Source organism: Phoca vitulina, unplaced genomic scaffold (assembly GCF_004348235.1).
Source record: "Phoca vitulina isolate PV1807 unplaced genomic scaffold, GSC_HSeal_1.0 scaffold2, whole genome shotgun sequence".
In the NCBI taxonomy this organism is placed as follows: domain Eukaryota; kingdom Metazoa; phylum Chordata; class Mammalia; order Carnivora; family Phocidae; genus Phoca; species Phoca vitulina.
The window spans coordinates 60,219,071-60,246,086 of record NW_022589705.1 but is presented as its reverse complement, the minus strand read 5'-3'; the positions used below and the strand labels follow the sequence as shown (position 1 = coordinate 60,246,086).

Genomic DNA, 27,016 nt, shown 5'->3' with positions numbered 1-27,016 from the left:
ATATGAGCATTAAACCAGTCAATACATGAAAAATGCACAGTACAGTGCCTGGAATATAGTGAATGTACAGAAAATGTTACTCATTACAATTCTCCCCATAGGTGATATATTCCAAATTTTTAGGACACAGAGAACAACAAAATTGTAGTTGACCCTTGAACAGCATGGGTTTGAACTGCATGAATCTACTTATACATGGATTTTTTTTTTTTTACAGTACACTACTATAAATATATTTTCTCTTCCTTACGATTTTAATTTTCTTTTCTCTAGCTTACTTTATTATATAAAAACATTATATAATACATATAACATAAAAATATGTGTTAATCGACTGTTTATGTTATTGGTAAGGCTTCTGGTCAACAGAAAGCTATCAGTAATGTTTTGGAGGAGTTATATGCTGATTGGCTATGGGGTGTGGGGGGATCAGCACCCCTAACCCCTGTGTTTCTCAAGAGTCAACTGTATTTGAGAACACTATAATGTTAGAGCTGGAAGGACTCTTAGGAATTATTTCTAGTTCAACATTCTCATTCAATAGAGTCCCCAGGGAAGACCACAGCTGGCTACCTGGTCTGACCAGCATTAAAATGCAGGCCTCCTGATTCCCATCCAGTGCTCACAGCACACCACCGTACTTCCTGTTCTTCTAGTCTCTTTAGTCTTTTAGTCTCTCCTCTCTGCAAACCAACAGGCTATCTTCTGGAAACATTTGGGAAGAAATCTTAACTCATGAAGATTTTCAGGAACCCTGCTTCAGGTAGCACATTTTGGGGATCTGGGGTAGGTGGGCTATAATTTATTTCCCAAGAATCTGTACCCAAGAGACACAAAAAACAAAAGTTTGAAAAATTATTAATTCCTTTCAGGAACACTTAAATATTCTTCCTTGGGAGGGCATAATGATAAATATTAACTAAATACTCTCTAAGTTTGTAACAGGATATGAAGTGTCTATTTTTTCACTTAATCCTCACAACACAGCCCTCCTGCCTCCAGTTGCCCTCCTACACTAGACACACAGTGTATGCAATTGCTTGCTTACTTGCCTTGACAGTCTTCAGACTATAAGCTGAAAAAAGACAGGGATCTCAGTGATCAGGTGTACCATTCATTTCTTCTTCCAACACTATTCCTGAGCATGAATGAGACCGAAATGGTCCTGGCTTACTGCAGCAGACCATACTTTCAATAATCTCTCTCACTCCACATGCTTTTCTTACAAAGTGACCTCAACATTCCTTCCATGGGGGTCCTTCCCCTTGAACATGCCCTTACAGTGGAAGTGATGCTATGTGACTTTGTAAGGCTAGATGACAAAAATGCAACACATTTCCACCTTTTTCTCTTGGGGCGGCACTCTTAGAATCCAGCTGTCATACTGTGAGGAAGCCCACATGGAGACCATGAAGAAAGACCACATGGAGAAGTAACCTGCTCAGCTGAGGCCCCAGACATGGAACCAAGGGACATACCTTTCCCACTGTGCCTTGTTTGAATTCCTGACCCACAGAATCATGAGCATAATAAAATGATTTCTTTACACCACTAAATTTTGGGGTCGTTTATTATGCAGCAATGGCAACTGGAACAACCACACATGACTTAACATCTAACAAGGAATAAAGATACTAAATAGGTGACTCCAAGGTATTACCTAACAGTAACTGGAACAGAATAAATTATTTGTTGAGGGTCCAAGGTAGTTATTATTATGCCCATTTTGCAGATGAGGAACTGAGCTTTGAGATGTTAAGCAACTTGCCCTAAGCCTCTCAGATGGTCAATAGCAGAGTAAAATAAAACTCAGATCTACACTCACACTCCTAACACCATATTCTGTCTCCCTTGGTACTTATAATTTTGTGCTAAATATATAGTAATCTGTTTAAAACGGGATTGTCAGTACTGAAAACATTCTGGCCCAGTAGAATTCACTGTGCAGTTTCATCACTGAGATGGAAACCTACATATCACCTTCTCAGAGAAGCCTTCTTTGGCTTCTAGCTCATGTAATGCTGGCTCCCTTATCCTCCCCAGCCATCCTACTCCATCACAGTTTCGTTTTCTTTATGGCACTTGTCCCTAGCTGAAATTATCTTGCTTCTTAATTTGTTCTTGTTCATGTGTCCACTCTCTGTATCTCTGACTTGAATATAAACTCTGTGAGAACAGGCACCTTATCTGTCCTGTCCACTGCTATATCCCTAGTGCCTAGGGCAGTGCCTGGAATACAGTAGGTGATCAAAAATTATTTGCTGGAGTGACCACATTCAGGCACACTGAATGTCCACCCAACTCATCACCTACCAATAAATACGTAAATAGGGAGGATATAGAAAAAGAATTTAAAACAGCAGGACTGCATCAGAATCATTCCATCCAGTAAGGTCAGTACAAAAAATGGAAGAAAGGAATCCATGCTACGACTCTTCCACTTAGAAAAAGCACAAACCCTGAGTCCAAAAGATGTAGAGAAGGGGATGGAGTAGGGGGTCACACCTCCCATCCCCCATTCATAACCATTATCCACTCTACTCCTCAAAAAAATTCAGTTTCTTCAGACACACTGACTGAAACACACCAAGGACAATTGTTAGTTACCCTCTAACATCAGACCTTCTACCCTTCATCTGGCCTTTCTTTATATACCAGTCACACCTTCCTGGTAGGCAGGTCCTATTCTCCTCAAGACCTGTACAGAGGAGGCAATAACCCAGCTCTTCAGGGAAGAGGTAAGAAGGGGGATCTCAGAGCCAGGGAAAGGATCTCTGCATATGCAGCTGTCCAGAGACCCTATTTCTCCCAGAAGAGAAGGTAATTGAATGTTCCTGAAGACTTACCAAGTGCTAGGCACCTATGCTGGACTCTTAAACATGCTATCCCTAATTTAAGGGTGATTCCTCACTCCCAACCCAAGAATTTAGGGAGGCCTCCAGCACAACTTCCTCATCTCAACATTCCCCAAACCCGCTACTCCCTACCCCCAAGAAATCCTCAAAATCCAGTAGCTGTTAGGGAGGATAAAAAGAAATCTGGCGTGGCCTAAGAGATAGAACGGGAGGGAAATCGTGTTAGCACAAGAAGAGGGCTATACTGGGCTGGGCCCGGTATGAGTAAAGATTAAGATAAGAAGTTGGTCTGACCCTTTCCAAGCCCAATATGTCCAGCAGAAGAGGTGAAGAGAAGCAGGAAACTGAAGCCCAGCAAACAGGTGGCCCCGAGATGAGACCGCAGCTCCATGGTGGTAGATGCACGGGGCCACTGGGCTGAGCAGACGGAGGACGGCCAGAGCCCTAGCACAAGGTCCGCGCCGTTCCCCAAGTGCGGCTCAGCCCAACCCCTCGCGTTCCCAGATTTTTTTTCCCCCCCGTAACACTGGAGGAAGTGATGTTAGACGGATGTGGGTGGTGCCTCCGGGGTCCGGTTTGAGATGGAGTAAGTTTAAAGGTGCAGATCACGTAGAAGGGTGAGGGAATTGCTCTCCAGCGCGAGCTGCTTTCCTTCGATTCTGGGTGTTCAATCGGAAGACCGAGATGGAAAAGGTGGATGAGATAGCGGGGGTAGGGGGTGGGGAGAGGCCTCCGGAGAACCGTTGCTGGTTGCTTCGGCCTGCAAGCGAGCCCCTCCCCCCAAGAACCGCTGCACTTAATATTCACAACGCAAATTATTGATTGGTGAAGTAAGCGGCTCCCAACAGTGGGCGCGTTGCCATTGGCCTCCCCTTTCTTGCTCCGCAAATAAAAAAAGACTAGACAACCAGATTTCATTCTTAAGTTCCTGCCGGGGCCACGAGGAGACCTGGCAAAACTGTTCTGCAGTGCATGGTTTCGAGCCTTACAAGAATGCCCTCTTCCTGCTGGAGAAGCAACGCTGGACCTTATTTTTCCTTGCAGCAGCAGTTCTTCCACTCAGGGATGATGCAACCAATTGATGCAAGTTCCGAGAAAACCAAACTTCGGATCTCTTACTGCAAAACTGACCTAGCTCTTCAGGGAACTAGGACAAAAGTCACTGCAGGCATTTAAAGCGTAAAGCTTCTTCTGGTTAAATCTACTTGCCTTGTTGTTTTTAAACTTTGTGGGTTGAATATTTCTTTCTCAATTTTTTTTCTTTAAACAACATAACAGGTAAAAATTTCCCGTCTCCTCTCTGAGTGGAGACTAGTTGAGTCTCCATACTAATGAGTCCGCACTAGTTGAGTCCGACAGTGCGGAGTTAATGCTTAGTGAAAGACACGCGACAAAAGTACACAACCAAACAAAAATACACACCTCTTTTTTATTAGGATCCCTACAAATTTGTAGGCACAGACACAATGGAATTCTCGGGAGACTGCAAGCTCCAGAATGCAGTGCGGCCACCTGCGCCTGTCGCATTTCTATTGGGGGCGCAGAGCAGGCTGGGTTTTGTAGTTCGTATATGCCTTCCCCGGGATAGGCTGCTCTGGTGAGAGAGAGAGGCGGAGCCGGTTGTGTCACGTGGGCCCCGCTCCCGCCGCCGCTGCTGCCGTCGTCTTTCTCTGTCTCGACTGAGGCAGCCATCTTGCTCTTGCCGCGTGCTGTTGTTGGAGGACCCTCCCTGCTTCAGGTGAGACCCCCGGCGGTCCCGCCACTCCACGGCCATAGGCCGCTGCGCACGGTCTCCCCCCGCCCTCTTCTTCCGACACCCGCCAACCACTCGGGCTGCCACTTCCGCTGTGGCGCGCCGAGTGGGGGCGGAGGCGGCTGGTTTGGCTTGTCGGTTACCGGCGGCGCAGCTGGGGGTCGGCACCTGAGGGAAGGTCCCCAGCACCACCGCTCCCTGTGGGGGCCAGCGGGGGCCCGCGCTATTGCCGCCCAGATTCAGTCCCAGGAGGCGGGTGGTCCCCCGCCTCTCTCCTGTTACCCTACTTTATTCACAACAATGCTCTGACAACAGCCTATCTGTTGTCATCTCATTTGATCTTCCCACTCTACAGATAGGGAAACTGAGGTTAGCAGCCCCCGGCCCCAAGCGCTTGGGACTGAATTCTGTTGCAGCTCTCTTCACCTCGTAATGGCAGTGTTTGTTTACAATTCTGCTTCCCTCCCTGAGAAATTGCCTTGACCATCTCGATAGCCCCATCACACTGCCTGATGCATAGTAGGCTGTCAGGAAATTGACCGACGGGCACCCTGTTACACAGCTAGTGAATGGCGGTTTCAACTTCCGTTCCCACGTTCTTTCACTTACACCATAGCTGTCCCCTCGGGAGTGGTAACAATAGTTACCAGTTTTTGAGTATCTACTGTGAGCCATACCCTGTACTTGATAACCTAACCTTTAACCCTTAAAACAACCGTATGAGTTGTGTGGTGATAAACCTTTTCTAATACAGAAGGAACACAAGTTCAGAAAGTAAAATACCTTTCTGAAGTCCTAAGCGGTAGAACCTTGATCCTTCTGATTCCAAAACTTGTGCCTCTCTTAGAGAAATCCCACATAATAAAAAGTTGGGACTAAAGGTTGAAATTATTTTATCTGTGTGTAAACATGATATGTAAACATGGTGAAAGTGCCTACCGTAATGCTTGGAACTTAGGCACTCAATAAATACTGATTATAACCTCATTATTTACATCTTTCTTGAGTCCTTGAGTAAAGGACTAAGCGATCCTAGGATCCCCAAGGAAGAATTCAGTAATTTATGTTCTTAGGAAGTTACTTCTCACTTTTGGACCCTCATTTCCAAATTTATTAAATTAGGAGGGAGGTGAACTATTTTATATGTTTATAATTTATTTATACCCTGCTGTTGCTTGCAGGTATTTGAGATGGCCTCACATACAAAACAGAAATAATGGGTACAATGAAGTAATTGAGGAATAGGGAATTAAATCAGGTGATCTTTGAGGTCTAGTCCAGATTCGAGCTTGGCAGCTCATCTCTCATAGACTGAGTCCAATCCTCTTTACTACTTCAATTCCACACACCCCAACCTGTTAGTAGACAAAGGACCACCTTTCTTCCTCCCCCCCCCCCCCGAGTTTATAACCTCCCTAAAATGCTTTTTCTCTGAGATAATTCTTGGGAACAAGTTTTCTGTTGTACTGATTACATGGAATGGAATCTGTTCTTCATCTACACATTGATATAAAGAGTTAATTTTGTTTTTGCTTTTGTTTCGAACAAGTCAAGGCTCTTCATCTTGACTTCAATCTCTTGTTTTCCATCTCTTCTCTTGGGATTGTTACTTCAAAATGTAGAAGAGTTCCAGAAGGTTTACCCTGTGTCTAGTTCTAATATTTTCACTTAGTCCCTTTTTTTGTAAAAAAAAAAAGTTAGGTTCTTGTTAGTTCACTATACTTTCATGGCCATGTTCCTTTGGGAAAAGTGAATATTGATCCTTTTCTGTGGATATTGAGTATAGACATTGGGATTTGCATCAGCAAATTTAAGTCTATGGCTGAGTTGAGATTGGTACACACCTAAGCCTTCTGGCTTTGTATTCCTCCTGTAAAGGAATGTTTTTAGCTGCTGAGCATTGTGATACAGTGCTGGGCAAAGATTGAGGAATCATAAATTCTGAATGTTATTTGGGAACTGGACTGTAGCCTTGAAACATATATATACGGGTTAGTGCTAAAGTACAGTGTCAAAATACAAAATAATTAGTACTTATATAATCTTTGATTCTCTTTCATCTCTCAAAGACATTATCTTTTTCATGTGAATGATAATTATAAAGAGGTTAGAGAATTGGTCATAAAAGTTTTGTTAACAGCTTTTATTCCTTCATATCTTAGTAATGGTCTGTTGGTCCACAGAACAAGTAAAAGAAGACTTGGTTTATTATTATTATTATTATTATTTTTAAAGAATTTTATTTGAGAGAGAGACAGCATGAACAAGGGAGAAGCAGACTCCCGCTGAGCAGGGAGCCCGATGCAGGGCTTGATCCAGGGACTCTGGGGTCACAACCTGAGCTGAAGGCAGATGCTTAACCAGCTGAGTCACCCAGGTGCCCCTTAACCTTGGCTTTTATTTGTTTATATAGTGTGAAATGTTACAACCCATTATAAATGTAAGAACTTTTTTCTTTGGTAGGAATATCACTGATCGGATTAGGATTTATGACTTTACAGTTTTCTTAAAATTTTCAAAATCAGAATTCACCTTAAAAAGCTTACTTTTAAGAATCTCTTCCCCCCCCCCCAAACACACCAAAAATTTAGAATTAATGTAGCAGAGATGTTTTTATCAAATTGTGCAGTGAAGCATTTTACCATGTATGCAAGAATACCTTGACAAGTGTGACATACTATATCAGTGCAAGATATTGAATGAACTCTGTGGAAAGGGCTGCTATGGTGCTGAATGTCTGAAAATCTGGCTCTCTTTTCCTGTTACTAACATACCATCTGACCTTGAATAGAAGATATGACTACCTCATATCTTGACAGCTAGAGAGCCTATTGTTGAATTTCTTCTTTGTCCAGCTTTTTTTTGGGGGGGGGTTCTATTTATGGTTACAAGGTTATATATAGTTCATTTATGATTTGGGAGAAAAAAGTCTACTTAAAGGTTGTGTTAATAACATTTGGTAACTGCTCTGTGCTGTAAAAATCTCCGGGGGAAAAAAACTGGCTTGTCTAGAGATTTTATAATTGGGTAGCTTTTACTGAATGCCAAAGAACTGAATTTTGATGTGGGGTTTTTGTTTGTTTGTTTGTTTTGGTGTCTTTTTTTTTTTTTTAAGATTTTATTCATTTATTTGAGAGAGAGCATGAGCATGGGAGAGGGGCAAAGGGAGAGGGAGAAGCAGGTTTCCTGCTGAGCAGGAAGCCTGACGTGGGCCTCCATCCCAGGACCCTGGGATCTTGACCTGAGCTGAAGGCAGACGCTTAACTGACTGAGCCACCCAGGCGCCCCGTGAATTTTGTTTTTAAGGAGGGATCTTCAAATAGGTAACTTTGAGTCCCATTCTATTTTCTGTTCGTATATTTGACTCCCTTGTGGTCTTACACTTAATTTTGGTTCTCAATATCTGGTTTATGAAGCTAGGACAAGTTATTAATATTTATTAAGAATATATAGACAATATTAATATGATCATGGTGGTGATGAATATTGCAAGCCTAGTGAACCAGAAGGTACTGTTGCATAAACAGATATTTTATTTTGGTAAAACGGTAACTTTAACAAATCTATTTTTCCCCCCTAGATTTACCAACAGCATGAATCAAGAAAAGTTAGCCAAACTTCAGGCTCAGGTCCGGATAGGGGGCAAGGTGAGTGTGGCATAAGAAAAATTGAGAGGAGAATGTATTATTACCAGACAGTAGTAGTATTTTGGATTTGTGGTCATTGAAAATCTAAAATCTTTTCAATAATCAAGATCAAACCACATTTCAATTTGAAAATAACTTGTCTAGATTTAAAATAGGTAACTAGAAAACTTTGTCTGGTGGTGCAATGGAAATAGCCACCTTTGTTTGAATCCTCTTAACATCTGGTAGTTATGTGACATGAACAAGTTATCTGACCTTGTTAGGCTTCCATCTTCCCATCTGCAAAATAGAAATAATCCTGCATAAGATGCTTCTGAGGATTAGAGTAATACTTATAAAACATCTAACATGGTGTCTGGCACAGAGTAGATACTTAATAAATGATAGCTGTTATTATGCCCTCATTTGCAGGGCATCCCAGATGTTGAGTTTACCTCATCTTGACTGGATACACCTACTTCTACAGTTCGGTTTATTAGGTTTAACTGGAAATGCTCAAGCTGATTGTACGTTTTGTTCATTGCTAGGTTTTCCTCCCAAATTCCTGCCTATTCTTCTATGTTGGTCAGTATGTGCACAAACATTCTTATTCCATGTACTTTGAAGCCTAAGGAAGAGCTCATTCTGAGAATCTTTGATTCCCTGCAGCTCTAGCCCCCAGCTGAAGGAGAATACTCTGCCTTTATCTCTGCCCAGTACAATCTTTGTAAAGGGAAAAGTGAGAATAGTACTCAGCTCAGACCTGGGAAGGGAGTAGGTAGGATACTGTGTAGCAGCTCTCCTTTTCATTTACTTTGGTGATAACCATAGCTCCTAGGGATGGAGATAGAAGGGGAAGGGAAGAAGTGACTCGTACTTTCTCCTTCCATAGCGATACAGTTATAGGACTCTGGAGTCATATTAACACATTCATGTAACCAAAGTGGTCACATTGTAGCATCAAGTGTAATGTAATATACCGATGGAAAAACTAGGGATATTCAGGAACCATAGAATATACCTGGAAGAGCTTGATTCAGCACATCACTATTATATATTTTAAACCAGGTGGTTGGCACATTCATTCATTTAACTGGTTTACTGTGCACCTACTATGTGCCAAGCACATAGTAGATAACTAGTCAAGATTTTCTTCTCTTGACACAGCTTAGCTTGGAAGAGAGACATGCTCACAATTACACTTCAGAATAGTAAATGTTAAAATGAAGTACAAGGTGCTCTTGCCTAGGAGAGCAAGGAAGTCATTACTGAGCTGAGATTTGGAGAACAAACGAATTTATCAATAGGTAGAAAGGTGAGGGTAAGTGGGTAGAGTGAAAAGGGGATCGTCATTCTCACACATGCTAAGGCATGCTGTGATAGCATGGTGCTTAACGGAATGGCTTGCTTTAGTTTGGTACAGTTAAGAGTTTAGACTATATAATGGATAAAGAATGGTGGGAGATGAAACAACCAGGTAATTTGAGGTTGTATATGCCATACTAAGGAGTATAGGATTTTATCCTGTAGGTAAGGGGCAACTATTGAAGGATTTTAAGAACAGTCATTTTAGAAAAGTAGGTGCTGGCAACATGGAAAATGGAATGAAATGGAAATTTGGCATAGAGGAGAACAATTGAGAGGCTGCTGCTGAAGTATATGGAACACAAATTTAGGAGTTGGAATGACATAACTCATATGAAAAGGAAAAAGAAGAGTCTAGGATGACCCCCAGATTTCTGGTTTTAAAGACTAGGTATATGGTGGTACCACCAGCTATAAAACTTAGGAAATATAGGAAGAATAGTTTGATGGACTGATAAGCTTTTAGACATGTTGAAGTTGAGGTACCTGAGGATCATTTCATTTGAGGCATACAGTAAGCAGTTGAGCTATCCCTGAGTCAGGAACACTTCACAGATAAATGACCATCTATGAAAGTAGTCACCCCTAATCCATCCTTCAGCAACTGGATTTTGTCACAACTTCTGCTGCTACTCACAGAAGTCTCTTCCACTCCCACCAGCATTGCTGAGACTGAAGCCCCTACCTACTCTCTATAAAGCTGATTCCCTGAGTACTGCAGGAATTACCCAGAGATGGAAACCTCTCTTCCTTTCCTCCTGCCAGGTCTCAGAAAGATTTAGCCCTCAAGACTTAGGCTTCTTTTGGTAATGTTTTATTTCTGCTTTAGGTTATATTTTTTTTTTTTTTTTTTTTTTAAAGATTTTATTTATTTATTTGACAGAGAGAGACACAGCCAGAGAGGGAACACAAGCAGGGGGAGTGGGAGAGGTAGAAGCAGGCTTCCCGCGGAGCAGAGAGCCCGATGCGGGGCTCGATCCCAGGACCCTGGGATCATGACCTGAGCCGAAGGCAGACGCTTAACGACTGAGCCACCCAGGCGCCCCTAGGTTATATTTTTTTTAATTGGCCCAGGAATTTAATCCATTATTTTAAATAGTTTTTCAGTGGAAATATGTATTTAGAGTTTCAAAGTAACCATTTAGAAATGAGCTATTTCTATCTCAGTGAATAGTATAATTGTCAAACTATTTGCTCAGGCCAATATTCTAAGCATCATTCTAGATTCATTTTTTCCTCATTTCCCACGTCCAGTCCATCAGCATGTTGATTCTTCTGACAGTCTAAGCTCTCACCATCTCCACTGCCAGAACTCTCCTCACATCAAGACTACTGCAGTAGCTTTCTGATTGATCTCATTATAGTTCATTTTCCACAGCAACGTCAGTCATCTGTAAAAATCATAAATGAGATCAAATCATTCCCATACTTAAACCTTTGTATTGCAGCTAGAATAAAATCCAACTCCTGCCCATGACATTCTAGGCTACGTGATTTGGCCCTTGCTATCTTTCTGATTGCATTTTCCTCCTCCTTCCCCTTTGTTCACTCTGCCAAAACCATGACTGACCTGCTTTCTTTCTGTAGAAACAATAGGTTCACTCTTGTTTCATTCTGCTTGGATCACTCTTCCCCTAGATCTTCCTATGGGTCTCAGCTCATAATGTCACCTCTTCAGAGGGCCTTCCCTGAACATTCTAATAAAGTAGTGCTCTGCCCCCACTCAATAAATACTCTTAGTACTGTGTTGGGTTTTTTTCCCTTAATACCCTTATCCCATTTGAAAGGATCTAATTTGTTTATATATTTATTGACTTTTCCATCCCACTATAATGTATGCTCCTTGAACTAAGAACTTGATTTTTTTCATTCCTAGATTCTAGGAATGTAGAACACTCAGTTGTAGGCATTTGATTCTTAATTATGTCAGAATCTTCAATGTTTCAGAATATCTTTAGATTTAACTTTATTGTCAGGGATTGGTAGGTATTGTAAAAAGCATTCCTTGTAATGTTTGGAAGTTGTTATAAAACACAATTGTATTGTTTTATTTTTTATTAGAAAAGTTTTGAAATATAATATATTGAAATGATAAATGGATATTGGAAAAAATAAGAACTGACTAGAACTGGCCCTCAGAAATCTGGGTTAGGCTGACAATCACAACTCTGAGCAGTCTTCTTAGTCATTACTATTAAGTCAGCGATTTCTTATGTGGTTTTTAATTAGAGTATTGTGAATAGGAAGACATGTGACTGCAGTTGCCAGATGCTAGGCATCCTAACACTTCTGTTTGGTTATTTTTCAGGGTACAGCTCGCAGAAAGAAGAAGGTGGTACATAGAACAGCTACGGCTGATGACAAAAAACTTCAGAGTTCTCTAAAAAAACTGGCTGTGAATAATATAGCTGGTATTGAAGAGGTATGATCATTTTATAGATTGTTAAATTATGTGGACAAATAGCACATTCACAAATAATTATCTACACTTTTCAAATGTAAAATATCAGCTTAGAAGAATCAGATATTGTCAGTCAGGTGTCTTTGAAGGACTAGTTGTTGAATTTGCTTATTGTATAGAAATGGATGATTGTAAAAAAATGTTTTTAGTTGACAGATAAGGAATTCATCATACTTTTCTGACTCAAAGTATTTGGCATATGTGACAAAATTATGGAACTGCTCTTGAATTTTCATGCAAAATAAGATATTTTTTTCTAATAACATAGAAATAAAGAAACTCCCAAGATTTCTTCAAATAAGGTGGATTTTTTTTCCCCTTTCTACTCAGCAGTATCTCTTTATTACCTCAGCCAAGAAGCTCTAGCAATAGCTTTACTTGGATTGGTTTTCTTATTAGACCTTTTCCAGAAATTATTGGTTAAATTTTTTAAATCATCTTATTATATTTTGGTGATACTGCTTTTCTCAAATACGAAGCCAAAGACTGATGTTATTTCAAAAGATACTCAAGAAAAATGATAACATCAGCTATTTATGATCTGTTACCATCTAGATTCACTTCTACCTAATAATTCCATTTCTAATAGTAACCAATGTTTAAATTTTCACTACTATAAATTAAATTGAATGTTTAAGTTAAATTGTATTTAATGATATCATTACTATGTGTGGTACCACCTCACGATTTTTAACAGATCATTAATGCATATGTGCTATAAAACAGATCAGAAATAATGTGGAGGCAAGGATCACTAATAAATAGCAGAGTACCAAAGAAAAGGCAGTGAAATGGCCACATGTTCCTTCTACTGTGCATATATGAATAAATATTAACACATCATTTAAATCTGCTTTATACTTTCAAAATTAGTATACTGATAAAATAGAAAATGTAAGACACATGTATCTTTTCTTCCTTTTAGCTTGATGTGCCTGTGCATTCTTACTCTGATAAAGATTAGAACTTCAGGGCGCCTGGGTGGCTCAGTTGGTTAAGCGACTGCCTTCGGCTCAGGTCATGATCCTGGAGTCATGGGATCGAGTCCCGCATCGGGCTCCCTGCTTAGCAGGGAGTCTGCTTCTCCCTCTGACCCTCCCCCCTCTCATGTGCTCTCTCTCTCTCTCTCTCAAATAAAATCTTTAAAAAAAAAAAAAAATTAGAACTTCATTTGCAAGTCTTGAAATTAAACATTTTATATGCTCTTTTGAGCTATTGAAAGCTTTTATATATTTTTATTGACCTAAAATAATTCTCAGAGAGATCATTCTCTTTATCTGGAGTATATATGAGGGAAAAAAATCTAAACCTCTCTTAAAAAAATCCAAAGCTTTGGGGCGTCTTGGTGGCTCAGACGGTTAAGTGTCTCTGCCTTCGGCTCAGGTCATGATCCCAGGGTCCTGAGATCGAGCCTGGCATCGGGCTCCCTGCTCAGCGGGGAGCCTGCTTCTCCAACTCCCTCTCCCTCTGCCTGCCACTCCCCCTGCTTGTACTCTCTCTCTGTCAAATAAAAAATAAAAAAACTTAAAAAAATCCAAAGCTTGGTTTAAAAAAAAAAAGTAGGAATAATGGACAATAACTCTGATAATGTTAAACCTAAACAACTTATAAGTGTTCTGGCAATCTTCTATCTTTGCATACATTTCTCTCTCTGACTACCCGCCCCCACCGCCCTGCCACCTCAGCACTATTGACATTTTGAACCAGCTAGTTCTTTATTGTGGGAACTGTCCTGTGTATTATAGGATGTTTAAGCAGCTTCCCTGACTTCTACCCACTAGATACCAGTAGCCCCACTTACCCCCCCCCCAGTTATGACAACCAAAATGTCCTCAGACTTTGTCACATGCCCCCTAGGGGACAAAGTCACCCTTGGTTGAAAAACACCCTTTAGAGAGAGGAAAAGATTCTATTTATACCTCCTAGAAGTATAGATTTAACTATGTAATATCTCCAAGGGCATGTTTTTCTAAATGTTTTTGTTCAGATTTGGGACACTTTATGGTTCTTATAATTAATAAAACTTTTTGTGGTCAGATAGCATTAATTTTATAAATGTTTTATAATAAAATAAAGAAACCAATCAGTTAACAGTCTTTGATCTTTTCAGAATACAGCCAAACGTGTTAACAATGCAGTGCTGAGGTGAAGATATTTTTGTAGTTAAAATTGTTCTAATAAAGTAATGATAGTCAACATTTAGTGGACATCTACTGTGTGCCAAGCATTTTGCCAAGGACTTACTAGATAGTAGTTTATAAGTTATTATTCACAGTCTCTGTCCTTTGGAGCTTACAGTCTAGTAGGGAAACTAATTAGATAAGAGACAAATATGTATTATCCCATTTCAGGGGGATAACTCTCTTTGAGTCAGTTGTTGTTACTGGTTACAGAGAAGAAAGCTGAGACAGAATTGAGTACCTGCCCAAGATCACTTAGCTAGTAAGTCCTGGATTCTGAGTGTTAAAACCAGAGTTCATTCTGTTCATCAATTTATCCTGCTTTTGGTCTTTTCAGTTGCACTTTCTTATATCCTCTCTTGACCTTTTCCTCTCCTCCTGCTCCGCCCCTTATCCCTCAACACCCCACCAAAGAAAGAAAGAATCTGCCTTATACCTTGTATTATTGAACACCTACCATGCAGAATGCATTAGTTACACTATTACATATAAAAAAATCCCTGTAAGTATTTCCGAGGACATTGATGTTTCTCTTTTTTCAGGTCTTAATGCAGGCATTATTTCTCCCAGAAGCCTTCCTGGTAGCACACTTACACATTTGTGTAAAGAAAGGTCAGATGCCTTTCCTATATGCCTTCATACTGCCCTGTATTTACTTTTATTACAGCATTTATTAAACTGTGATGTGAATTCCTTTTTGTTGCTACTACTGATGGCAGTTCTAACTTTTTGAGGAGTCATAGCTCCAAAACGTTGCACAGAAAATTAATGCTACAGGGGCGCCTGGATGGCCCAGTCAGTTAAACGTCTGACTTCGGCCCCTGGATCGTGATCTCAGAGTCCTGGGATCATGCTCAGTGAGGAGTCTGCTTGCCCCTCCCCCTGCTCCTTCCCCCCCCCCTAAAAAAAAATTTAAAAAAAAAAAAAAAAAAAAGGAAAGAAATTAGTGCTACATAATAAGCACATACACACTCTCATTGCACCCAACCCTGGGTGATGTCTTCCAGCCCTCACAGACTATACAGAGAAAATATACATAAAGATAATTAACAATGCAAGGTAACAGCTGTAAAATTTCTGAATATTTGAAGCTAAGATGGGAAGGAGTTTTACTTTTTGCCTTCTTTCCCTCTTTCTAAAATTGTTTTTTTGAGAGCTCTAAGATATTTGTACTTTATGTAACACTTTGCAGATTTTGTGTAGGAATATCTAGTATACTATATATAACCTGGCTTGCCTCAAACATTATGTTTGTGTTACTAAGTTTAAAGTAGAGTTTTTTTCAAAATTTTTTTAAAGAAAATGACACACACTTGGTTTAAAAACAGCTCTTTGGAAGGAGAAAAGAAACTACTGCATTAAATGTAAACATGAAAACATGTACAGAAGTTTTCAGAACTAAGATGTGAAAAAATATATCTTAGAATAGAAGAAACACATTAATTATAATTTTGTTATTTTTTATTTGGAATGTTTGAAACTTGTTTCAAAGTGCTGAACTCTGGGGCACCTGGCTGGCTCAGTCAGTAGAGCAGGGGACTCTTGATCTTGGGTTATGAGTTCGAGCCCCACATTGGGTATGGAGTTTACTTAAAAAAAAAAAAAAAGTCCTGACCTTTAAGGAACGTACTGTCTTTCTGTTTTTCAGGAATTTAAGAAAAGCAGATAAAAACTTTCAAAAAGAGAAGACACCATTGCCATTGTTGTAAAACAAAAAATAATATTACAATGTTTTCCGTACTTAGACCTTCAAAACATCAAACAAGTAGAAAGTACTCAGTTTGGTGGGTGGGGAACAGGGAGATTAGTGGTGGCTTCCAAAAATTCACGGAATGTACTTCTGCCAAGAGAAGTTCTAATCTTACTTTCTAAGCTGTTGGTATTGGCAATTTTTTTCTCCCTCCCAAAGCTTAATTTATATCCTCTTTAGAAACTTTAAAAACTGAAGGACTGTTTTGATTAAGTCAAGCTTCTCTGTTCTTTTATGTATTCATTAGTTTGTTGATTTGGTGTAATAAATTAATCATAGATTTCTTTCACATGTTACCAAAGACAGAGAAATCCAAAGCTGTCAAAAAGTAGGGATATGGGAGTGTCAGAGACTGTTTCATACAAAAGCCTAGGTTTTAGGAGGTCATTCCTAGGCAGATGCCAAGAGATTTATAATCCAGAACTAAGTTTCCAAAAATGTTTTATATTCTATGAAATTTGAAGGTATTTGGGTGAGCTTATTTGGTAATCTAGTTGAATATAGTGACTATGCTGTCACCTGTTTTTACCTGATAACATAAATCTGTCAACAATGGGATCTGTTCCATTTCCCAGAAATGATTGATTTTATCAGATTTATTTGGTAGTAAATGTCATCAAAAATCTGAATCTCTGATCCGGATGGCCTAGTTGCTTCATAGAGTTTTATATTCAGAGGACATCTTCTGTTGTAACTAGGATATAATTCTGCCTCTATTGAAACTTTTCCTTTATTTCCAGGCCTAATTAATTAATCAACCCTTTCTCTGTACTTCCACTGCCCTTAGCTTAAATTGCTCTGCTGTAATACATTTATTAATGACAACCTCATATTGTGGGATATAATGGTTACTTATTAACCAATTAGTCTTTTTTTCAGATTATAAGAGTCTTGATAGCAGGGACCGTGTTTATTCATTTATAGTCTGTAGCATGCTGACTCCCATGATGAGTTTGTTTGGGGCCTATTAAGTTCTTAAGGGATACTGATTATTGGAGATGGAATTGTTCTCAAGAAGTTAGTCATTGGGGTGCCTGGCTGGCTCATTCAGTGGAGCATGAAACTCTCGATGTCAGGATTGTGAGTTCAAGCCCCATGTTGGGCATAGAGATTACTTATAAAAAAAAAAAAAAAGTTAGCCATAGGATGCTGGAGCTCAGGAAAACACTTAGGGCTGAGAATGTAAATATTGTAATTGTACACATAAATATTACTGTTTATATTTTCTTCCTGGTTCTTACTTTTCCTGAACCACTTATACCAGAAGGAGGACCTTGGTTGACCCTTAACCACAATTCCTTCTTCCTCCATCCAGAGCCTCAGGTGCCAATGGGTGGACAGCTCTGAGTACAGGAGAGTAAAAGGGAAACACCATGTCCCATTCACCTTATTCCATAGCAGCCTTACTTTAAAATCCCCGCTTTTTGGGTTTTTGTTTTATTTTTTACTATTTTTTTTATTGTAAATATATGTAACATAAAATTTGCCATTTTAACCATTTTTAAGTACAGTTCAATGGTATTATATTCACAGTGTTATGTAACCACAACCATTATCTATTTCCAAAATTTTTCTTTTTTTTTAATTTTTTAAGATTTTATGTATTTATTTGACAGAGAGAGCACAAACAGGGGGACTGGCAGGCAGAGGGGGAGGGAGAAGCAGGCTCCCCGCTGAACAGAGAGCCTGATGATGGGCTCGATCCCAGGACCCTGGGATCATGACCTGAGCCAAAGGCAGATGCTTAACTGACTGAGACACCCAGGTGCCCCATTTCCAAAATTTTTTATCATCCCAAACCAAAACTTTATATCCATTAGGCAATAACTTTCCATCCCCTCTTCCCCAACCCCTGATAGCCTATAACCTACTTTTTGTCTCTGTGGATTTGCCTGTTGTAGATATATCGTGTAATACAATATTTGTCCTTCTGTGTCTAGCTTACTTCACTTAGCATAATGTTTTCAAGGTTCATCCATGTTTTAGCATGTATCAGAACTTCACTCCTTTTACAGCTGAATAATTTCCCATTGTATGGATAATACCACATTTATGCATTCATCTGTTGATGAACATTTTCTGTTTGTAAAATAGCTTCCCCCCTCCAATATAAAAATATTTTGTCATTGTAGGGGCGCCTGGGTGGCTCAGTTGGTTGAGCGTCTGACTCTTGGTTTCAGCTCAGGTCATGATCTCAGGGTGGTGGGATCAAAGCCTGTGTTGGGCTTGACACTCAGTGCAGAGTCTGCTTGAGATTCTTTCTTTCTCCCTTTCTGTCCCCCTCTGCTCCTTCCCCGCTCATGCACCTGCAGTCTCTCTCAAATAAATAAATATCTTTAAAATATATAGTTATTGTAGGAAGTTATGGGTATACAGAAGATATGAAGACGATACTAACATTTGATCATAATCCCCATTACCCGGAAATAACTACTATTAGTTTTGTATTTCTTTCCCATCTTTATATGCATGTATTTTTAACATGTTTGAGATTATAGCTAGTTGCACAATTTGGAATTTTTTTTTCCCCAAATAGCATTATATTATAAAAATTGTTTCATGGGGCGCCTGGGTGGCTCAGTCGTTAAGCGTCTGCCTTCGGCTCAGGTCATGATCCCAGGGTCCTGGGGTCGAGCCCCGCATCAGGCTCCCTGCTCCACGGGAAGCCTGCTTCTCCCTCTCCCACTCCCCTTGCTTGTGTTCCCTCTCTGGCTGTCTTTCTCTCTGTCAAATAAATAAAAACCTTAAAAAAAAAGAATTGTTTCGTATCATTAAAAAACTTTTTTTTTTTTAAAGATTTTATTTATTTATTTGACAGAGAGAGATACAGTGAGAGAAGGAACACAAGCAGGGGGAATGGGAGAGGGAGAAGCAGGCCTCCCGCGGAGCAGGGAGCCCGACACAGGGCTCGATCCCAGGACCCTGGGATCATGACCTGAGCCAAAGGCAGACACTTAATGACTGAGCCACCCAGGCGCCCTAAAAAACTCTTCTTGGAGCACCTGGGTGGTGCAGTCGGTTAAATGTCCAACTCTTGGTTTTGGCTCAGGTCATGATCTCAGTGTCATGAGATCGAGCCCCACGTGGGTCTCCACGCTCAGTGTGAAGTCTGTCTGGGATTCTCTCTCCCTCTCCCTCTGCCCCTCTTGCTCATGCTCTCTCGCTCTCTCTCTGTGTCTCTAAAATAAATAAATCTTAAAAAAAACCCTTCTTGAAGAACCATGAGAGACGATGGACTCTGAAAAACAAACTGAGGGTTCTAGAGGGGAGGGGGTTGGGAGGATGGGTTAGCCTGGTGATGGGTATTGAGGAGGGCACGTTCTGCATGGAGCACTGGGTGTTATGCACAAACAATGAATCATGGAACACTATATCTAAAACTAATGATGTAATGTATGGGGATTAACATAACAATAAAAAAATTAAAAAAAAAAAACAAAAAACAAAACAAAAAAAAAAAACCCTTCTTAATCATCAGTGTAGATGTCTACATATATTCCAATAAATGGATATACCATAATTTAACATTTCTTAATTTATAATACTGCTTTGATAATAAAAGAATCACATGTTTGATTTCAATATACATAATACGTATCTTTATCTCTGACTTCCTTCAGAGAGATTCTTGGAAATACAGTTAACTGGCTGAATGAGCATGAACATTTTAGAATTCTTCGTCCATGTTGCCAAATTGCTTTTCAAAAAGGTTGTGCCATTTTATACTATCTATAAGCATAGCTGTGGAGAATCCATCTCATCAGACTCTTGCCTCCAGAGCATAAGAGAAAATGATCCTAGCATTATCACAGTTTAATGACAGCTGTTAGCTTTAGCTCATATCAACAATGATAGGTTATGTTCATACTAGCCTTCAGAAATAAGCAGGTGCTGAGCTTAGAAGGACTGAATGTGAAAGATACCTATGGAAGTATGCGCCAAGGCCAGAATCTTCAAACTTTTACAGTCCGTTAGCCTCACAAAACTGCAGATGTTTATGTGCCTTATTCTTTTTTTTATAGATTTTATTTATTTTTATTTGCTAGAGAGAGAGAGCACAAGCAGAGGGAGCAGCAGGCAGAGGGAGAAGCAGGCTCCCTGCTGAGCAAGGAGCCTGATGCGGGACTCGAACCCAGGATCCAGGGATCATGACCTGAGCCGAAGGCAGCCACTTAACTGACTGAGCCACCCAGGCGTCCCTTGTGTGCCTTATTCTTTTCTTTTTTTTAAAAGATTTTATTTATTTATTTGGCAGAGCAAGAGAGCACAAGCAGGGGGAACAGTAGAGGGAGAGGGAGAAGCAGGCTCCCCGCCAAGCAGGGAACCCGACGCGGGGCTCAATCCCAGAACCCTGGGATCGTGACCTGAGCCGAAGGCAGACGCTTAACCATCTGAGCCACCCAGACGCCCCTATGTGCCTTATTCTTAAAATGTCTATTATTTCACCCCATTAAGATACATAGGAGTAAGGCAATAAAAGATGAATTTCCTGATAAACATTTGAATGCCATTACAGGGGCGGCTGGCTGGCTCAGTTGGTAGAGCATGACTCTTGATCTCGGGGTTGTGAGTTCAAGCCCCACGTTGGGTGTGGAGATTATTTAAAAATACAGTCTTTTAAAAATAAATAGATAAATGCCACTACATGCAGGAAGGAGTAGCAGTAAAACTTGATTTTTAAGACAACTGTCAATTCTCAGATCTGCAGCCACCCTGCCTAGTGGGGACTTGGATACAAAAAAAATCACATGGATGAATTTAAACTTCCTCTCTGAACTGAGAGGGCAGTTATCAGCAAGAGCTGTAGAGTCAATGGTAACTTGGTGAGCCTCCTAGAGCCATAAAAACTTACTGCTGTGTAGGACTAAAGCAAGCATCAGCTTTACAAATAGAAGGTTCCTGTGATTAATAATGTGCCCTACTCAGAGGTCAGCGAAGGCAGGAGTTGTAAGGTTTTGATAACAGCATAATGGGGCCACCTAGCTGTTGCCAAGAATGACTTAAAATGCCCCTGAATGCTGTAGGGCATTCCGGCTGATTCTGAAAAGTCAGAACAGTAGGAAAAGCCAAGCCTAAAATATAGCTCAGGAGGTTCTGGGCATCTTCATTAAGAGCACTACTGGAGCTATTTCTAAAACTTGAGATGACCCTTTAGCATTTGGGGAGTTGAAGTCTGACAGCATCCAAGATTTTAAAATAAATTATATTTGAGGTGTCCATTCATTTGCCAAATTTGAGTGACTATTATGTACTGGACACTTGGGGGCGTACTATGTCTAGTAAGGCGTGGTCTCTGATCAGAAGGTGTTCACCTTCTAGTAAAGTCAAAGATTTGCAAACACAATTATACTACAAGACAATTCTATATAGTTGCAATACCCATGAAGTGCAGAAAGTGCATAAACAATCCTAAATCTTCACAAAGAAGCATCTGATCCAAGTCTTGGATAAATGGGAATTTGCAAGATGGAGAAGCAGAAAAAGGTTCTTCTAAACAGTGAGAACAGCATATGTAAATGTTCTAGGCATGAGAGACAATATTTTTTGATAACTACAAAACATGTCAGTATTATCCGAGCAAAAAATAAGAGCAAGGGCATCTGGTGGTGTGGACTGGGGTCTAAAAAATGCTACTTCCTCCATAACACAAGTAGCATTCTTTACCTTCAGCTACCTGTTAAAGTTGAAACAGCATTTTGATATAAAGGAGTTTGATTGGAAAAGGACCTGAGCTGGTACAGTAGCTAGTTTAATAGTCTTTGTTTCCTTGTCTGCTCCTTATTTTTATACTGTATATAGATCTACTTATATTGACCACACAGCAGTAAAATCACTAGAAAAAGTGAAGTCTCCATATGAAATGCATACAATTTGCTTTGTGAATTTAACATGTTCCTTATCCCTTCTTTTGGTGGGGGAAGTGTCTAACTGATCTTGCTCAGCCCAACAATTCATCCTTTGATAATCTCTAATATAGCTTGCATCTAGGAGCCTTATGTAACCATGTTATTTGCTCAGTAGAGAGGAAGGAATGGTAGCTAGAAATAAAATATTCTAGGCTTTAACTTCTAATACTTCATTCTCTATTCTAAAATGAACTAAACTCTCCACCCCTATCTGGACCTTTCTATTCACAAAGCTACATCTTTTGTGCAACCCTATTTAAAACAACCATTTATAAATTTATTTCTATTTCACAGCCTGAGATGGGATTCATCCTGCTTTTCACACTAAACTCAACATATTTTAAACTACAAAGACCTTTATCAGGTTGTAAAATATGACCTAACATTTAGCCTTTGGTAAAGAAGCTTAAAGAGAGGAAAATTCAAGATGGGGGGCGGGGGGCTGTATTAGCTTCTTACTTGTTTTCTATATATATTATCCATATATCTTGGATATCCATATATCTATGGATATATATATATATACATATATTCTCCATTTAGCCTATGTTCTGAGATAAATAATTCTCTGGCAAGCTTTCACAGGGCCACAGAATTGAATTTTTATAGGCAAATAAACATTTTTAAGAGTGGGAATGACAGGGTGCCTGGGTGGGTCAGTTGTTTAAGCGACTGCCTTCGGCTCAGGTCATGATCCTGGAGTCCTGGGATTGAGTCCCGCATCGGGCTCCCTGCTCAGCAGGGAGTCTGCTTCTCCCTCTGACTCTCCCCCCCTCATGCTCTATCACTATCTCTCTCAATAAATAAATAAAAATCTTTAAAAAAAATTAAAAAAAAAAAAAGAATGGGAATGACATCATAGGAAGGAAACTAAACGGAATGTTGGGGACCCATGTTCAAGTTCTAGGTTTGCATGTAACTAACTATTTGTCCTTGGATATGTTGCTTAACCAAGAGCTCTTGTCTTTAGTATTTATTTCTCTAAAAGGGATTTGAACTAGAAAACCTCCAAGTTCAACAAATATATGGCCTGACTTCGGGACCAATATTGATTTCAAATCTCTTGTGACTTTAACATTTGTAAATAATAAATATCTCAAATACTAATATTTCAGACTCTTTTCATGCCTGGACATACTACAGAGATTTGGTCTTGATTTAGAATATAGAGTCCTACCATATCTTTATTCTTTCCCATACTAGAATTATGTGACTCTAGGATAGATACAGAACAGCATTCCATTCCATATCCACTATGCCACCTCCTTCTCAAGTCATTCCTCTTCCAAATTTTCAGCCACTTTACTGTTAAACTTTTCTACCTAAGCTATAATTATCTTCAGAACTAAATGATTTATCTTTTTCTAAAGTCAATATAAATTGTTTTTAACTCACAATGGTATTTGTTTAGAACAGCTGGATTGAATGCTTACTGTGTGTAATGTGTGTAATAGAACCTTAATTGCAATACTGATACAGGGAATGGTATAGAATTCAGATAGTGATTTTTGTCAGAGAAAATTTGGAAATTATTTGTAGATCTTAGTTACAATTTTCCAGGGGATTTGCCTTTATTTTCTCTGTGTTCCAGGTCTTGCCTGAAATTTAGAAGCCCCTTTGTTCCCCTTCCTTTCTGGTGCTATCAGTGGTGGTGATCACTGGGAAGAAAAGCCCACTTCCACTGACCATGGAGAACACTCAGCATCTCTGCTTGATTGTGACAAGGGCAGTTTTTGGATGGATCATGAAATGCTTCTAAAGTAGCCAAGAGTTAACTTTCCTAACTTTTTTATATAAGTATGTTACCATCAAGGTAACTTACTAGTGGAATCAACTACTAGTGGAATCACATTATTTATACATGTAACTTATGCAAATTTAGCTTTACTAAAACACAATAAGAAAGTGCATGAGTGAGAGAGAAAAATAATACTTTAAATAGCGCATGTTTAACCTTCCTTTTCAGGCAGTGGATAAAATCAAATCTGAAACAGTCAATTCATGTGGGTGAAAGCTACCAAAAGAATGTTAGGATGATTTTAAAGGTGATTGATAAAGCATGTTCAGGTGGCCAGGCAAGTGGGTTGGAGAGCTTCTTTGACATTTACAAGGCTTATTGAAGGTTGTTGAGAAACTATACTTAAGAGTTAGAGGAACTGACAAAATCTTTTATAAAGAATGACATGAGGAGAACAAATTGAAATTTTTGTAAATTTACTTAAGTGTTCAAAGGAGTGAAACATCTGGTTAAATTTCTGAGTGTTCTTTATGGATTTTCAGTGGTTATTTTTTACCATACACTATGACCCCTTTACAACTTGTCGCCTAAGTATGATGCTACCCCACCCACCAAATGTACCAATTTAGTTTGATAGTGTAAATTGGGTAAGACAATGGGTAATTTCATTAAGAAGCCAGTTCTTGGCTGATAATTCCATTATTTTTAAAATGTGGCATGAACTTCTTTCTCATAGTAGAAGTCTTTGAATTTAAAATCTAGATTCTATAATAAAATGACTGTTTCTTGACCATCCTAGTAATTTGTGCCATCTACACCATTTTACTTTGTTGCTGCTAGGGTCTTTTTCCACCCATATCTACAGCTTAGATAGTTACTACCTTGGGATTGTTAAAAAAATAAAAATAAAAATAAAAAATAAAAAATAATAATAATTGGCTAAATTATTATTTAAACAGATACTGTTTTAGTTGTACCAAATATGTGAAGTACATTTTTCTTTTATGATCATACAGGTGAACATGATTAAAGATGATGGGACAGTTATTCATTTCAACAATCCCAAAGTCCAAGCTTCCCTTTCTGCTAACACCTTTGCAATTACTGGTCATGCAGAAGCCAAACCAATCACAGAAATGCTTCCTGGAATATTAAGTCAGCTTGGTGCTGACAGCTTAACAAGTCTTAGGAAGTTAGCTGAACAATTCCCTCGGCAAGGTAGGTATTTCAGTTTAGTATCTTTCCTTCTCCACTGTAATCTAAAAAACCTAATGATTTAAAAGGTGTCCCATTTTATGCTGGAAGGATTTACTTGTATGTAAATTTTACTTTTAAAAATGTTGCTCATATGCTTCATAAATTTTTGAATTTGTTTCTTTAAAAACTGTGCAATGTAGCATATAGAATATATGGATACATTCTGGTAATAATAGAGTTGAGAGGTTAACTACCTAAAAGATCTACAGACCACATTTTACAGACAGTATTTGATATTCACTTCTGACTAATGACAAGAAGAAGATATTGTTATTAGAGAACTGTATTTTTGTTTAATATTGTTGATTGAACTATAGGCATGGCAACTGTAAGTTGTGAATTTCTACAATAGCCCTGGTTTCAAATGTGTCTTGTCACCCCTAAAAATCAAAGAGCCTTTTACATCAGTGCCCATACTACATAGCTGGATACTTTCTTACACCAGAAGAGATGGAAAGTCTTGAATATTGATTTTTGATTTCAAGCATATGGAATTTGTAGAATAAATTAACTATAATGTCTTTTTATTCCAGCTCATCAGAATTATTTCATTTTCCAAATAAATTTTACCTTCACTGCCCATTGAAACTGCCAGCTATATTTAGTATATACCTAATGAAGTTAAAGTGTTATTGATTTTAGTGTTAAGTAAAAAATACGGTATTAGATCAGACAGTCTTTGGCTTTTTCTGAACAACTATATAAGATTTAGACAGGAGAAAAGAATGAACATTATAAGTGTTCTGTAAAGGCCTTTGTTCTCAAGAACTAATATTAAAATAAACGTTTTGTAGTGTTGGATAGCAAAGCACCAAAACCAGAAGACATTGATGAAGAGGATGATGATGTTCCAGGTAAGTGACATTTCTTTAGCTCTAAGATTTTTAGCAGCCTGTTTATCTCATTTAATTCATTGTATAATGACTTTTAATTTTTGTTGATGGTGAGTTCATGAATATAAATTGATTCACAATAATATGGATACAATCTAATGAAAAAGAATAAAAGTCCTCCCATTTAGAACTTAAAAATTGTCACACAAAGCTCTGCTGCCTGCATTTGTTAAATTAGAATCACTGTGATTTTAAATTTGCATAGTTATTGTTAAAACATTTCCGTGGGAATTGTGATTGACATATGAAAATGCTGTTCACCTTAGTTTGCACAGACAAAAAAAGACTAACATTTCCTTAGGATTACTGTTTTAAAAGCAGATAAATGAAGCATTATTAGTGAAATGCCACTAGTTCATTTCTGCTTCTTGTCCTGTATGTTTTTAGGCAAATTCTAATAGCCACAATTTGGTTTTTATTAGGGTTAGAAGTTAGGAATTTAATTTACCTCTTTTTCTTTTTTTATATCTTTAATTCATTTACTTTTTTTTTCCAGATCTCGTAGAAAATTTTGATGAGGCATCAAAGAATGAAGCTAACTAAAAGTTTTTCTGGAGTTTGGAAGCTGGCATGGACTAGATTTAACAAATCAGCTATGTGGTTCCAAAGTTTTACAGACATGGAGAACATCAACTGTTACTAGTTCAGTAATATAAATATTTTGTATATTAATAATGCTGTTTGTTCAGCATTTTTCGGTCATTTGATTTTGCATTTTGCACTTCCTCCCAGGATCTATTCTTTCGGTCAAAATACGAAGTATTGGTGCAGTTTGAGGGGTGTTTTGGTGTTTGATTCTCAGTTTTCTGTTTTGTTTTTTTGTTGGGGTATTTTTGGTGTGTGTATGTTTATGTATGTATGTGGGTATGTGTGTATACAGTGGAGAGCAAATTGGAAAACAGTTCTATTTATCCTCCTTCTTCCCCCAGTAGAAAATAAAACAAATCTTTACATTTGTTATTTTTAATTTTTTTCTAATAATGCACAGAATTAATGAAAAGTGAGTATCTTGGATTTCAGATCTGAGGAGATTTTACCCTTGGAAGTTTGGTTTTAATTTGCTTTGTTAACATATTTTTTATACATTTCTCTGGGTTTAAAATGTCTTGAGATATTTTGCCACCAGCTCTGTGTTGGCATAGGGGGTAGCATATCTTTGGTGCATTTGCCTTAGATTCACTTACCTAGTCAGACCCAGAAGATTTTCTTCTAGCTTTCTTCCTAAATGCCTT

The 27,016-nt window shown here is 38.8% G+C and overlaps 2 protein-coding genes across 4 annotated transcripts in view; one reads left to right on the top strand and one right to left on the bottom strand.

Moving 5' to 3' along the window:
- The window catches only part of TXNDC12 (thioredoxin domain containing 12), a 32,678-nt gene extending 29,287 nt beyond the window's left edge, over window positions 1–3,391 (bottom strand). Inside the window, exon 1 of the mRNA XM_032429084.1 lies at window positions 3,150–3,391. Within this exon, the coding sequence (XP_032284975.1) occupies window positions 3,150–3,246 (97 nt within the window). The 5' untranslated portion in view covers window positions 3,247–3,391. The remainder of the gene's footprint in view (window positions 1–3,149) is intronic.
- Window positions 759–26,741, top strand: BTF3L4 (basic transcription factor 3 like 4). Of its 3 annotated transcripts, none has more exons than XM_032429106.1 (6): window positions 759–763; window positions 8,189–8,255; window positions 11,908–12,021; window positions 24,651–24,852; window positions 25,686–25,745; window positions 26,281–26,741. In XM_032429106.1, the coding sequence occupies exons 2-6, from the start codon at window positions 8,202–8,204 to the stop codon at window positions 26,325–26,327; spliced, it is 477 nt and encodes a 158-aa protein (XP_032284997.1). In that variant the 5' UTR covers window positions 759–763; window positions 8,189–8,201; the 3' UTR covers window positions 26,328–26,741. The 3 variants fall into 3 exon arrangements, with proteins under 3 accessions (XP_032284997.1, XP_032284988.1, XP_032285006.1); XM_032429097.1 differs by lacking the exon at window positions 759–763 and adding an exon at window positions 4,469–4,593; XM_032429115.1 differs by lacking the exons at window positions 759–763; window positions 8,189–8,255 and adding an exon at window positions 4,470–4,593.
- The last annotated feature ends 275 nt before the right edge of the window (window positions 26,742–27,016 follow it).

Bases quoted from the DNA above. Each gene is read 5' to 3' on its own strand.
- BTF3L4 (XM_032429106.1), top strand. From the start codon at position 8,202: ATGAATCAAGAAAAGTTAGCCAAACTTCAGGCTCAGGTCCGGATAGGG. The intron at 12,022-24,650 runs GTATGATCATTT...ATGATCATACAG, and splicing joins ATATAGCTGGTATTGAAGAG to GTGAACATGATTAAAGATGA. The intron at 25,746-26,280 runs GTAAGTGACATT...TTTTTTTTCCAG, and splicing joins AGAGGATGATGATGTTCCAG to ATCTCGTAGAAAATTTTGAT.